The sequence below is a fragment of the Pelecanus crispus genome, chromosome 5 (genome assembly GCF_030463565.1).
Source record: "Pelecanus crispus isolate bPelCri1 chromosome 5, bPelCri1.pri, whole genome shotgun sequence".
NCBI lineage: Eukaryota > Metazoa > Chordata > Aves > Pelecaniformes > Pelecanidae > Pelecanus > Pelecanus crispus.
Genome location: NC_134647.1, coordinates 22,821,578 through 22,837,099, shown reverse-complemented (window position 1 = coordinate 22,837,099; position 15,522 = coordinate 22,821,578). Strand labels below are relative to the sequence as shown.

Sequence of the window (15,522 nt, the reverse complement as noted above, 5' to 3'; positions counted from 1 at the left end):
TAATGACAAATTCACTGGGAAGAAAATGGGAATGCCACTATCATTTTGTGGTTTGGGTACCCACCTGAGATCGGATAAAACTTGTGTAGTGATTCCCATGTACTTGTTTAGGTCATGGTAGGTATGTATGCATGCAAAGAATATATGACCTAAAGGGCAGACACTCTTCTAGAAACTGGAGGTCCGAAACTTTTCAGGCAGGAAAGAGTGGATGAATGAATGCCCCAGCATCTCAGTTACTGATTAGAAAAGGGTTGAGAAAATGCTCCTAATAGCAGTGCTAGCAATCTATCAAAGGAAAGGCTGACCTTTTGCTGGGTTTTTTTTTGCGGGGGTTGTTTTGGCTTAGACATTTCTCTCTGGGAAGTTACTCAGGACTTTGAATCACATCTACTTGCAGCTTGATGTTTGCTAGCTAAGATCCAGGGAGGGGCAGAGCAAACGATGTTCCAGTCCCTGCTGATCCACTTAATGGCTCCTGGCCACTGTGCTTGGCCTTTTAGCCACAGTTGTGCCACCTCCAAACACTTTTTATGTGTCTAGACCTCATGCCAAGGACTGTGGCTTTCACTAGACAGTAGGTGAGGCGCTGCTATATGCATTCTGCAATGAATCTAACCTTTTATTCCTTTTGAGAGAGGTTTTCTAAACCCTGGGGGGAGGTTTGGGGCTGATGTCATCCTGCAAGATGCTAAACACCTTCATTGCCAAGGATGAATTCCTTCTCTTGCAGGCCTCAGTTCATCAAAGGAGAGAGGCTGCAAGAAAAAAACAAGCCATAATGAACATGAGCAAAGTACAACATCTGTGTTTCATTATTCATAAATTCAAAACATTTCTGCCTGGTGCCAAGGTAGCCAGGCAGATGGAATATGCATCTGCTTTCCAAGCTGTCTGAATATCTGCAATGATGTTGTGGCAGACACGTGGGCTTGTACTCTGGGACCAATATGCTCGGGAAGTGAGGGGAAAAATTCCCACAGCTATGAAATGGAAGGATAAATTTAGTAAAATCTGCCTTGAGGGTTCTCAGAAATTAATCCCAAAAAGTGAGTGAAGAACTGGATTAATACTGGATATATCTTCTGATCAGTTCAGATCAGAAGTGTACCTTTGGAACAAATTTCTCAGTAGTTTCTTCTTACTATGCTTTGGTTCCCACTGTGGAACTGTCTCAGAGTATGGCAAATGGATCCTTTCCAGTGCAACTCAACTGGAAGATGTGCTCTGACTGCTATCGGGCATGTAGCCCATGGCCCCAGATAGAAGATAGTCTATGCTAAAACTATTGAAACTTATATAATCTGAACATGGACACCTCAGCAACAACTCTTTCCTTTTATAGACCTGATGCTACTGTCCACACTACATGTTACTGTAGTCAGTGTTATTTTTTTAAATCAAGAACATAGGTCAAAAGCATAGCTGAGCATGCTAGGATAGCTGCAGAATGGGATAGTTCAATTTTACAGGACAGATTTGCACAGGAAAAAAAAAAAAATCCTCTGTTTGCAATACAGAGATCTCTTCCCAACGAATGTTATCCGCATTTCCTTCTGTAGGAGTATATATAAAGTGCTCTTGCTCCCAATTTAGGGAGAGTGTAAGCACATACTTCAGCCCATTGCTTTTCTTGAGCTGGGATGCTTCCTTGAATTTAGAGCTTGCAAGAGGACTCCCAGACTGACCAATAACTGGCTTCACCAGAAACCCTCAAAGAGTCTTGCAGACATTGCAGTTCTCTCAGCCTTTATCTAGGAGCAATGGAAAGCCTGGCCACAAGAACTGGGAAGGCCTTTCACAGGATATTTCTTGCATAAGAGAAAGCCGGGGAACCACTTTGAATGTGGGTGATATGGATAGAATATCAAAGCAAAGGCTCACAGCACTCTCCCTTTTCATGTGCACCTTTCATAAGCATGGATATGGGTCTAGCCTCCCTGAAATCAGGAACTGTGTTGCCTTTGACTTTCTTGAAATGAAGACTGCTACTTAATCTTGCCTACCATCTAGGCATACAGAAGCAGTGAACAAAAGTTTATTTATAACAAGCATAAATACTTACTGGGACTCACTGTAGGGTCCTAGGGCAAGTGTTTATCTCTGTTTCCAATGCTCAGTCTTTTATTTGATATTTATTTATTCAACTAGAGAGAAAAATTTCAAAGTGTGAAAAGAAAGAATGTTAAGTTCAACGCATGTATGGGGCCATCCCAGTGTTTCTGGATGACTGTGCAGAGACTTGTCCAGCAAAATCTCCAGCATCTCTGGAGAGTAGAGTTTTTCATCCCAGTTCACAACTGTATATTTATTATGATCCATCACACACTCTGTTTATCATGCTGTTTGTTAGTTTTACTCATTAGAATTCCTCTTCATTTCAATAGAGATTTTGCTAATGTTTTTTCACATAAAAAAGTGCCACAGCACTGTAATTAACATGACACATACGTTCTCAAATGTTCACAGTAATGAGTTGTTAGTAATTCCCCTGGTTATGTTTCAGGCTAGCTATGCATGTGGCATGACCACTACTATGAAGTGCATTTTCCCATTCATGTCTAGATGTTGCATACCATCATGATACAGAAAATACCATCACAGCAATTCTAAAATCCAGAATCCTTGTAGGACACAGTTTATGCATGCACTGAGTTCACCTCGTATCTCATTCAGTCCAAGTGTTTCACTAGAATATATTCTACAGACAAAAAACCCAAACAAAATCCAGCAGTATCTTTTCTAGATACGTAAGTTACAAAGATAGATGAAATCTGCTCACAGCCTGTTCAGTTCAGGATCAAACATGAATTACTGAACGTACAGTGGATTTCATTAAGGGGATAGGAACAGCAGCAGGCCATTATATGCTTTATTCTTATTATGACAGATTAAAACATACCTGGTGTTTTTTTTTTTTTAAAACAAAGATTAATCTGAGAAAGTAACATGCCTTGCCACTGATAAGACAGCATTGGAATAGCTCTTAACTTGAAACACTAAGTGCTGTTTTGATATTATCATTTTGGATTTTGCAGGATTTATTTTGTTGCCAAGGTACTGATGTACAAAGTTAAAATACTTGAAGTGGAATTCCCACTAGAGAACAGCTATTTCTTTTTCTTTAATTCATGCTCTAATTCCTCCCTGTTACTTTGATGCAAGCTCACTTTGAACTGTAAATAACTTGGGTTGACCTTTTAAGACTAGTACTTATGCTTATTTTTGTGGAATTTTTATATTTTGCAGCTGTAATGAAAATTCCTTCTTCTCTTCTACTGTTAAATACTTACCTAGAAGAATTTAAGCTGGTTTTGATCTAAGTAAAAGTCAAATGCACAGGTTATTTTTAATTACACCTTACAGATAACAGGTTGAGAGATTAGTCAATTCATAGTAATTACTACCTGTAAAATCCAATTAGAATTCATTTAAGGTTTGTGGAGAAGTACAAACATGAGCTGTGGCTTATACCTGCAAGTAGCAGAAGTAGTTTAACAACTTCAGGTAGGTTAACTGATCTACATATCAACTGCTCTGACTGAAAGGAATTGCTAAAGGATTGCTCCTTAGATTTGGACCACTACTGCAGCAGCAGGCAGTAATGCTGGCAGGTGTTGAAAAAGACCAGATATTAAGAAGAAGACATAAAAGGAAAATACCATGGAGACTGGAGCAGAATGGGGTGGAGAGGCTCTACTTTAAGCACTAATGTTTTTTCTCAAGTACCCAGCAGTAAGTGAATAGCCATACTAGGGTATAATTATTTACACAGACTTCATTTTGTATGGCCCAATAAAGTTGCAGTTGGCATAGGGGAGCTGCTGCACTGTTGCTTTGCTGCTATGCTATTTATTTCATCGCTATTCTCCGGTTATCACACTGGATCTTGTTCAGAGCAGGGGATGATTGATTAATTATAATTAGGGATGGGCAACAAGTAATAGCAGTATGTGCAGACACTGAGTATAATAAACTTGTTTAACAGGAGTAAAAAGCATTATGTTGTACCCAGGCTCACCTTAGGGAAAATAAAGAATTGGGCCTTTGCAAGGGGTGAGGGAGAGCTCTGTGTTCTGGCTTTGGTTCTAGGGTGGGCTTCTGCACTTGGCAATAGGGAGTCAGAAAGAAACTTCACATACAGCAAAACTGACACTTCTAATATGATGCCACCCATTTTTTTTTCAAAGACCTTCTCCATTCTTGATGAAGAAGAACGAAGAATCCAGATCAATGGTGTCTGCCTGCTCTTTGTCTGTGTTGGAATTCTTTCATTTTTCACACAGTTTCTGCAGGTAATACAGTCCAATATGGGTAAATTTTGTTTCTGATCCCTTACTCTGTGGGTATCTCTTTCTGTACATTATTTGTATTTATTCTTATGCACCCCAGGGATACACCTTTGCCAAGTCTGGTGAGCTGCTTACAAGACGGTTAAGGAAAATTGGTTTCCAGGCTATGCTAGGGCAAGACATTGGTTGGTTTGATGACCGGAAGAACAGCCCTGGTGCTTTGACTACAAGACTTGCAACAGATGCCTCACAGGTCCAAGGGGTAAGACCTGGTAGCTTAAGAATCGTTTTCCTATAAGCACTGATTGAAGGCCTATTTTGGCCCATTGTCGCAGAAATTAGCTAGCATGCAAACTAGCGAGGTCAGTATAGACCAGCCCTTGGTCAGTCAATTAAGCTACTTCTATTTATCACAGACTGTCAACGTGGAACTATTATCACTGTATTTACCTAAAACCACTAATAGAGGCACAATTTACTGCCCATTATTCCTGCCAGTATTACCAGAACACAAAAATCAATAAAATACCAACCATCAATGGAACAGGAAGGAGCATCCAGTGCAAAAATTTTAATTTCTTTTTTTTCTGGGGGCGAATTAGCTTTTTGCCACAATGCTTAAGTTTTTATTTCAAAAACACATCAGACTAGTATTTTAGTGACATTCATCACTGATCGTGTTTTCGAGTTTTCAGCATGGTATTGTGCCTGTTGTGACAGTTTTGATTTAAACTGATAGTCCACTTGAAAAAACAGTTTACAGTACTGCCTGGTGCTCCAGCCAGGGACTTATGCAGCCAGTTTCAGTGTGACTTAATATTTGGGAAAGTGAACCACTAACTCCATGCATTGTGTTCCTTAGTGGGTGAGGGTTAAATCATGCTGAGCTATAAATGTTACCTATCTGAATTGATGCTTTGGTAGAAGTGAGTCAGATGCTATTTTACTTGGCTCCAATGCAAGCAATTTTCTAGAAACGAAGAAGGAAACATACAGATTTCTTTGTTACAAAATTTGTCCTGTTTCAGCTTGGCTGAAGATGGTGGGTTAGTTTTTAAAAACTATTAATGGAGGTTTTAAGAATTTAAAAGACAAATGAGAGAAGAGGTTTCCCAAAACCCCTGTCAGCAGCAATTTCTACAGAATCAGAGAAACCAGCTGCAAACCCCTACAGCCCTTATAGGCACTAACAGGGCATATTTTGATTGAAATAAACAAACTTGTAAAATAGTGACTGAACCATTTAATAGCCTCCTAAGGTACATCTTTGTTCTAAGCACATGTAGAGCAGTGGGGCACAGCCATTCAACCCACAGCTCCAGGGGAAAAAACCAGAGCTACCTGAGCAGCAGCGTCCTGTGCCTTTCACCGCCTGACACAGAGCTTAGCCAACTGCTGCTATTGCAGAGTGAGCTGAAGGTGAGAAGATGCACGCAAGTGTCCAGGGTCTGAAAATGTCTACATCTGCATCAGGAGTAAGAAGTGGACTCTTGGAGTGAGGGGGGGTTGTTAGAGCTGCAGGATCCAGGTGAGAGCAGCTCCTTTTGGTAGCCTCTTCAGAGCTGGGAGGTGTTCCTTCCACCGTGGCCAGGCCTGAGGCACCTTGCCTTACTGCTGCAGGTCAGAGGAGGAGTAGATTATGAGCATTTTGTGCTGCAAGTTCACATCCTGCAAATGAGTTCGACTAAAAAGGATCAAGGATATCAAATGTATTTTTTTTTTTTCCTAATACATAGCAACCTAGTTCCTATCTAGGGCTGCTGCCATTTACTGCTATGAAAGAAAATAACTTTTGAGTAAATAAATCAAGTTTATTACAAAGAACAGTGTTCTCGAAGTACATAAGGAGAAGATGAATGAATTCAATAAAGGTGATGTCAGAGGTGTATTTAAAATTTTTCCTTAATAAAGAGACAGGCAGAAATGCAACTTTAATTCATCCTTCTCAGTGATGTTTCTTACTGATTTTAGCAAGGCTGAGACTTTGTTGTTAATAGTTAAGTTAAAAAAGGGTTCTGTTTATTATTTAAATCTAGATGGATAAAAGTAGGGGCTAAACACGGTATTCAGATGGGAGATTCCCCAGGGAACCAAGGGAACTCATATCAACAGTTAGATTATCTTTCTCACAATCATTGGGAACAATTTTCTGAGTTCTCACTGGAAAGCCTGGTGGGTGAAAGGAATATTGGAGATTTGCAGTCCTTCTTTTGACACAATTAATTCATAACAGTATATCCAAACTGGCTAAACTCCAGTGCAGTCAGCAGCCATTGGTGCTTTATGATATTTTAGTATCATTTAGAGTTTTCTAAAGTTTTATAGGAAAATTTATTTAAAGATTATTGAAGTTCCTATTGGAGTACAAGTCAATCACCTCTGTTTCTTTTCTTTGAAGGCAACTGGATCGCAGATAGGAATGATTGTCAATTCCTTTACCAATGTTGGGGTGGCCATGATCATTGCTTTCTACTTCAGCTGGAAACTGAGTTTAGTTATACTGTGTTTCCTGCCATTTTTGGCCTTATCTGGAGCTGTGCAAGCTAAAATGCTGACAGGATTCGCCTCTCAGGACAAGAAAGCGCTGGAAGCTACTGGACGGGTAACGTTATTTAAAAACTAATTTATATTTGCAGTCACGGGCAGTTGAAAAATCAGACATTTGGGACCATCAGTAATTCAAATGTAATGAAACTGGCAATGTTTTGGAAATAAGTTGTAATATTTCAGCTTGTCAAACCATTGAAACACCATTGGGAACTCCCTAACTGCAAAAGCACTTGCTGCATGGAATGTGACTGACTTTTCCAAAGTTATTGGACCTAACTGGTAGACACAGACCTCTCAGCAGTCTGTTTCACCTTTGTTGGGTTTTATTTAAACACCCATTTGTTGATGTCCTGTGATTATGTTGTCCTCAGAAAGCAGTGACATTTGTTCACTTAGAAACCCTCGCATCTGAGAATTCGGCACTGAACCACAGATTAGTACGTGGATTTTAGAGAGAGCAGAATTGTTCCTTCAGTGGGCCCTACTAGCTTACCAGCTTCTTTGTCAATGTGTGCTGCTAGATCACAGACATAACTTTATTTTTATGTATGGATTTTAAGGGTCAAAAATCTATCAATTCTCATTTCTCAACTAGTATATAATTTATTTTTTTTTTTAAATTCAGAGAAGCATTAACCCTTTTTCTGTTGATTTGTAACAGGAGACATAGCACTTTCTCATAATACTTCAGATTTTGCTCCATGGTGAAAACATGCCTGTGTGGGTATTAAACCAACCAGCATGGGACATGAGGAAGGAATTCCCTTTCCTTGGAAAGAATGCATCCAGCGTTCAGTGACCCCTGGCTAAAGCTCTCCTCCTTGTTACTCTAACTCCAGTATCCCGGTTAGCAGGATCCCACGCTCTGTTGGCTGCAAGACCCCATGAACTGCCTCACCTCGAAGGCTGAGAATAGGTTTATGTAGTTCACACAAGGCTGACAATAGCTTTATGAAGTTTGCACTGGCTCAGCAGACTTCCCGCCCATGTACCAAACAAGGAAAAGGTGGGGCCACAAGAGAAAGAATGGTATTTTCTCATCGAGTTCACTCCTGTGCACAAAGAGGAGCGGGCAGGTCTGCTGCCTTTGAAACACTCACACTCCTTTTTTAGTTCGGGGTCGCTAAGTTCTGGCACGTGACCCAGAACCTGGTACTTTTTAAATACACTGTTCAACTGTGCAGAAGCTGAACTACATCAGAAATGTGGGGATTTAGAAGACAGGCAACATGAGGAAGACTACTTCAGGTTACCCCACTCAGAGTAATGTCTGAGCCTTCTCCCCTGCTTTAGGCCACCATATTTCTAGCATCAGAAAAAGTATGCTTTGCAGGCCCTCTCAAAGACTCAGAGGTTTTCCTTCTGCAGAGCTACTTTAGGCCCATCCTAAAATGACTCTTGCAGAGTTCCCACTCCTCCCAATCCTCCTTCTTGCTACATTAAGGTTCTGTCCACCAAACATCTTACTCATCTTCCACCCTGCCCCATCTGAACCTTCCCTCTACCCATCTGAGCTCTCAAACAACTATCTTCAGCCTTCTCTTGACCATAATCTGTGCAGCAAACACGTAGCCTGGAGCCCTTTGCCCTGTTCAGCTCTGCATCTACTGGCGGTTTCTTTCCCATTGCCTGCTGCAGCTAGCTCAGCCTGCCACCCCCCCCCTTTTTGACTTCTGAAGAAGCAAATCTTCAGTTCCCAATTCCCATTTCTGGGTGTGATTTAAAGCAGCATGTCATGACTGGGGGCATAGAACTTAAGAAAAAAACCCCATGTTGACTACTTACACATGCAGACTTCTGGAATTTTTTTTTTTAAATGCACAAAAGGTATTGCGTGAATTAATATCACTTGACTTTGGTATCACTAATCAAATGAATACATTTACGGGCCACTGTTGAGTGCTGTTAGGAACAATCCTCAGTTCCAGAAAGCCAAGGAAGAGTTAAGACCTGACCAACTGCCCACACTCAGAATGGTTTAACTATTTACAAAAAGTGATAAATCAAAATACTGTCTTGACAAGGAGAGAAACTTCACTAATGAGTCAAGGCAACAGCTTTTATTCAACAGAATGACCCAGAGGCTGGGATGAAAAGGGCACTCAATGCTTCAGCAGTTTTGGCAATGACTGATTATGTCTGGTGTTATTTTCTAATTTATTTGCCAGCACTGCATCCAAATGCTAAACACTCTGAGTTCTTCCGCAGTGATGGCTCATCAGCCATGATAAACATGGAAAAGCACAGTCTGAACAATCCAATTCACAGTACCTACTTAGCCGCTCCTTCACATTGTATGATAATGCAAGAGATTTGACTCTTAATTTTGGCCAGGAAAAAAACCCTGAAATTGGATGTAATATTTTTAATGATTTATACTCAGATCTCTTCCTACATGCTGAAAGCATTCATAAGCCATATACCAGACTATTGCTTCCCAAACACACTATGAAGCTATTATGAAAGTCAAGGCAAACTACAGAATTTTAAACCAATTTCATAATAAAATTACTTGAGATAAGTAGGGTGAAATTAGGATCAAACAAACTGCCAATTTGCTTCTATAGATGAAACTGTAGTGCTATTTTTTTGGGACAGAAACCCAAATTCTGACTGGCACCAAAGCACAATGTAAAGCCTACAATTAATTAAAGCTCCAGAGAAGTTTCCATGGGGGTTATCTCATAATTTCCTGTGTTGCATTTTCTATGTACATATGCAAGCATTTGCTTACTCTTTGCCTATCTACAAGGCAAAAATCCTGGAAATTGTGTCACTGATGCTAGAGGAATCAAGGCATCAACCTCCATTTATATGTTCCATCTCATCAGGCTTTTTGGACATATGCAAGAGAAAGAGGGAGGGTGAGCAGGTGAGGAAACATAGTAAATTCAAGTGGTTTTAATTTATGAAACAGAAGTTAGGGATAGCATCCCTTCTAACCCTTTCTCTGACTATTGCTGTAAGTAAAACAAATAAAATCATTGACATACATCTCTTTAGTAAATGCATGCAATCAAGGAAATAACAGTGTTCCTAAAACCATTTTTGCTTTTGTGGATGTCCCATTTTATTCACATTATGTGAAATAAGTCACAAGTGCATCTGCCCGATTTCCTAAGTGTGCTTACAGTAACTTAGCTCTAGTGGAGCAGACAGAGCATTACTACTGAGGATGTTAGTAGATAATTGCTTGTAGGAAAGTTTCTCTGTAGGCTGGCTGATATTTGTCTGTATCACACCTGCATCAATTTATATATGGCATTAGTGACCTGTGTTCATGAAAGAATCATGCATTTGTGAAGGAGCACACTCCTCTACTCTTCCAAGTAAAAATTAGGAGCTTTTACCCATGTTTTTTTTTCTCCTCCAGATTTCCAGTGAAGCACTTTCTAACATCAGGACTGTAGCTGGGATAGGGAAAGAGAAAATGTTTATCAACAATTTTGAGAAGCACCTGCATATGCCCTATAGAGCTGCAATCAAAAAAGCACATGTTTACGGACTCTGCTTTGGCTTTGCCCAGAGCATAGTGTTCATTGCCAACGCTGTCTCTTACAGATACGGAGGGTTTCTAGTTGACACCGAAGGACTCCATTACAGCTTTGTGTTCAGGTGAGAGCCTGCCTGGAGCCGCAAACAGGCTCCTCTCCACGAGCACTGGTCTCGGTGTAGCATTCAGTTTCTTGATGGCTTTCCAAGAATGACTGTGTCCCCCTTCCCCACAGGGTGATCTCTGCTATTGTGACCAGTGGAACTGCTTTGGGAAGAGCTTCTTCCTATACCCCAAACTATGCCAAAGCCAAAACATCTGCTGCACGCTTTTTTCAACTGGTCGATCGGCTTCCTAAAATCAGTGTTTACAGTGAAAAAGGGGAAAAATGGGTAAGAGCAGAGATGAGTAATCTGTGATGTCATTCAGCTCAATACAAGCATTGAAGTTGCACTAACGATTTGTATGTCAATGAGGATCACTGCTTTACAAGAAGGTTATGCTGATTGTAGAATTCTTACTTGTCTCTGCTCTTTTGAAAGCAGCGAGCTGAGTACTAGAGAGCAAGAGTAATAGAAAGTGTGGCTATTAGGAATTTGTCAGTGAGAACTCCTGTAAACTGGAATAGGACCAATTTGGACGACTCGCAGAATAGCTTGGGTTTTTCTTTCTGCTCTACAGTTCGCACATAAACCTGACTATCGCTAGCTTATAATGGAGGCTTTTTTCCATTCACATCAAAATGTTGGGGGTGTTCATGAGGAGTCGAATCATCTTTGAGTCAGACAAAATGAAAGTGTTCAATTTTTGGTGAATTGAAAAGTCAGACCCAGAAAATTAAAATAGTTTATTTTTACTTAACTTATTTTTTCAGGATTAAATGAAAACTTGGAAATAATTGTTATGAACTGAATGCATTAAGTATTTTGCTTCAAACCATGAAAACAAAGTATCTTGATTCCCTTCAGAGTTTTGTAAAAGAGTTCTGGGAAAACTGCCCTGAATTCATGTATCGTTTTAATGTTGCAAAGTTCAACTGATTTTATTTTTTTTACCAAATCCAGCCTTTTGCACAAATGTATTTGGACTGTCACCAGATTTACACTTACACAGTGTCTGTAATTAAAACAAAAGCTTACCCATTTGCAAGACAATCCTATTTCCAATTGATGCCTCTGACCAGTGCAGTATGGGGAAGTATAAGCAGAGCAATAGTGTTATGACTAAAGGCTTCAACTCTAGAACAGCTACTCCAGTATGGGTTTTATTCCTCTTTCTGGGCTAATTTCACAAGCACTAATGTCATATTTTAAATAAAAGATGCAAGAATGGCATTTGAGGAAGAGTTACTTTGTACCTTACAACTCAGTTTTGAGCTCGAGCTCATTGCAGCATCTTTCTCCTTTTTTTTCACCAGGATGATTTCAAGGGAAGCATTGAATTTCTTAACTGTAAATTCACGTACCCTTCTCGGCCTGATATTCAGGTCCTGAAAGGACTCTCTGTAGCTGTTAAGCCTGGACAGACTTTGGCATTTGTTGGAAGTAGCGGCTGTGGTAAGAGCACCAGTGTGCAGCTTCTGGAGCGTTTCTATGACCCTGAGGAAGGGAGTGTGGTAAGCAAAGACAACGTGGTTTGTGTGCTGTTGTTTTCAGCAATGCTACAAGGACTCTTCTGAATGCGTCCTACTGTGCAGCCTAGCAGTGGTGGCATGTACATATGCAGCTTGGGGCTTCGGCTCCTTCTTGAACAAAGGTGCACTGTTCAGACAATTCCCAAGTATCATCTCAGATGTATTCAGGCAAGATCAGAACACTACAAGCCTCAGGTGTACCCTCATGCATTAGGTAGGCCATAGACATTCACCTCGGTAGCTCCTGTACGAAACATATAATGTGTGGCATACATTGTGGCAGCACAAGGAAAAATCAAGTCTGATCGGAGCAACAAAGAGTCTGGAACATCCCTAAATATAATCCAGCTTCTTTGCAGGTTGAATTTCTCTAGACTTAACTTCCAGTTACTCAATTACAGATAGCTTGAAAAGCTTTTACGTCTTCTCCTTATGTAAATACTTAACCATCTAGTTTGATTTCTCTTTCTTTGGAAAAAAGTGTGGTGATCACTCTGCCAGGAAGGCAACAAAGCATATGCCTCACCTTAAGCAATTAAATAGTTCACTTGGACTTAAGATCAAGCAAATGGTCCAGTGTTTGGCTGGATCACAGACATACCCAGAAATTACACATCATGCACAAAGGAGTCAAATATAAGCAGATTCTTGAAATCACTTTAAATCAGTCATGTCTGCATTTTAGTAATATGGCTAAATCATTTAGTTTTGCTATAAACTGTTTGGGTTTTGCAGGCTATTGTTTCAAGGTTTTTTTCTATTTCCTGGTAGTTAATAGATGGACACGACACCAAGAAAACAAATGTACAGTTTCTTAGATCAAAAATCGGAATAGTGTCCCAGGAGCCTGTGCTATTTGACTGCAGCATTGCTGATAATATCAAATATGGCACTAACACCAAAGAGGTGATGATGGAAGAAGTCATAGAAGTGGCCCAGAAGGCTCAGCTGCATGATTTTGTCATGTCATTGCCTGATGTAAGTACCTGCGAGCCCTTGGCTGTGGAACTACAGATAGGCTGCTCGGTGTTGTCACAGTGGGAGTTGCTCCAAAGCCAGTTAAATTTGCTACGCACATATACCTTTTATTTACTTTTACAGCTGTAACAGCAGGAGCAAAGAGGGTGTCATGACCATTCGTTGCTGACAGTCTGGGCGTGAATTGCTAGTGGGTTTTTACACAGTAGGCAAATATTTATAAAGCTGAAACCAGCAGTTACAACTCTGAACTAAGAGAAAAGGGAAGATTTTTCAAAGCTATGGACAAGAAAGAAGCAGCAGCACAGTTCAGCAGTCAAAGCGTTACGTTGAATCAGGAAATAGAAAACCTGTTCCCAACTGTGGGAGGTTTGTCTTTTGACTAGGGCATGATACTTAGACAAAAATATTTGAAGCTGGCTGCTTATGTGCTCTTAAGAAGTATTTAAATGCACTGAAATCATATAAATATAAATCAGAGGAACATACAAGGTATGGATACAATTCAGGTGCCCAAACAACACACTTATCCAGAAAGGCCTTAAATCACTTTTAGCCTCTTCTCCCAAATCTAGGGTGGGGGGATTTTTTTTGCCTCAGACATATCAGCCATCATCTTGCTATCAGATTTTTCTTCCAGGCCCATCACTGTACTGCCTGGGCCCCTGGGCCATGTGCGCTGCCAAAGCATGGCTCAGAAACAGCTCCCCAAACATGTGTATCACTCGTACGGTATTTCTGCATTGCCGAGTTTTTTAAGGAGGAGGCAGCCGTGATCAGCGCTCTTGCCTCTCTCTTCCTGCTCTTCCTTCCAGTTGTGTATTGGTGGTTGCTTACACCTGAATAAAATTTTCCTTTTGTATTTTTTTCAGAAATATGAAACTAATGTTGGGGCTCAAGGATCCCAGCTGTCTCGTGGGCAAAAACAACGCATTGCTATAGCGAGAGCCATCATACGAGATCCTAAAATTCTATTGCTGGATGAAGCTACATCTGCCTTAGACACAGAAAGTGAAAAGGTAAATGTGCAGTGATAAGCAATTAGGGAAAGTTAATACAATGGCTTACAATGTACAGCGCCTTTTGCTATTCTACAGAGACATCCTGACGTACTCCACTACATGACCGCAACGTTACTCCACATTGCTAATTCAGCACTTATACCTTCAATGATCTTTTTGAAAGATCCAGAAAGCACAGCTATAAAAAAAGCAGCCAGCTACAAGGACCCTCAGACTGCCAATGAGAGGCAGCACTTTTTCAGAAATGTGCATACTAATTCCCTGGGTTTCAAAGCATTCAGCAGGAATGTTTCATAAATACAGTTTCTGCACGTTAAAAACCAAGCAACCAAAAATGTATTCAAGCACATACGAATGATGAGCCTGAATATCCAATAAAAACAGCAGTGAGGGGCCTAAGAACTTGGGCAATAGTTTCCGTGGCTTGGTTACACTCTGAGATTAGAGAAATGGTGGAAATTTAAAAACGTATCCACATTGAGCTAACATTCAGCATGTCAGCTGAATAAAGGCCTTCCTTAATTTCTGCTGCTATGTTTACCCACTCCTTCTTTGTACTGCTCAGTTTAACTGAGTTCATGACCCAGCTACGCACACCAGTAACATAACCTTTGATTTAGCCCCATAGCCACTTTGACATGTGTTGCACAATACGGTTAATTAATCTGAAGCAATCAGGTTTCTCCGGCTCTGATCCCCAATTTGGTTTGCATGTTTTCACTCTGACACTTTGTCTGTTGCCTTCAGACTGTACAGGCAGCGCTGGATAAGGCCAGAGAAGGGCGTACCTGCATCGTCATTGCCCACCGCTTGTCCACGATCCAGAATGCTGACATCATCGCTGTGATGTCGCAAGGACTCGTCATTGAAAGGGGCACTCATGATGAACTGATGGCCATGGAAGGAGCTTATTATAAGCTTGTTACCACTGGAGCCCCAATTAGCTGAATTACTGTGATTCTAAATTTGAAAGATTTCTTTTCTGTAAGCAAATACTCTGCAGTAGGTATGTGTATGGTGGTACCCCACGGTGCTCTGCAATATTGCGAGTTCTGTGGTACCCTAAATGTATGTAGCGTTCTGCATCAAGCACATTTGTCAGGCACATGCAGGGGACTAAGCATGGGCCGATGCATTCAGGAAGCAGCTTAGCCTGCTGCTAAGGGCAAGAAAGCCTGAAAATGGGAAAGATCTTTGCTGGTGAGCTAGGGAATGGCCACCACCCGCAGTCAGACTGCGCAGTCCTGTCATGCCTCAACTAGCAAGGAAGACTCCACCCTGGTGTTCTGGAAACTGCCACTTGTCTAGGTAAGCTCTGTGAGTAAAAAACAATTCTGAGAACAATGCTGTGTATCTGAAGGGATCAAATCTCTCCTCATGTTCAGTCTGCAACATCTACCCTTGCTGTGGGTACAGACCTGCTTCCCCCCTTCGTACCAAACACGTCAGCTGTGCTGGGGGGGATGCTGGGCCCCCACTGCGCGCAGCCACAGCACTAACACATCGGTGCCCTGAGCCTGGCATAGCGGTGCCCCTTCAACAAAACCGTGAAGT

The 15,522-nt window shown here is 41.0% G+C and overlaps 1 protein-coding gene across 2 annotated transcripts in view; it reads left to right on the top strand.

Moving 5' to 3' along the window:
- Positions 1-14,916, top strand: part of ABCB11 (ATP binding cassette subfamily B member 11) — a 44,650-nt gene extending 29,734 nt beyond the window's left edge. For both annotated transcript variants that reach the window (XM_075711646.1, XM_009478881.2), the window contains 9 exons: positions 4,191-4,295; positions 4,393-4,554; positions 6,691-6,894; positions 10,216-10,457; positions 10,571-10,727; positions 11,753-11,950; positions 12,740-12,946; positions 13,819-13,965; positions 14,716-14,916. In XM_075711646.1, coding sequence (XP_075567761.1) covers positions 4,191-4,295; positions 4,393-4,554; positions 6,691-6,894; positions 10,216-10,457; positions 10,571-10,727; positions 11,753-11,950; positions 12,740-12,946; positions 13,819-13,965; positions 14,716-14,916 — 1,623 coding nt within the window. The remainder of the gene's footprint in view (positions 1-4,190; positions 4,296-4,392; positions 4,555-6,690; positions 6,895-10,215; positions 10,458-10,570; positions 10,728-11,752; positions 11,951-12,739; positions 12,947-13,818; positions 13,966-14,715) is intronic.
- The last annotated feature ends 606 nt before the right edge of the window (positions 14,917-15,522 follow it).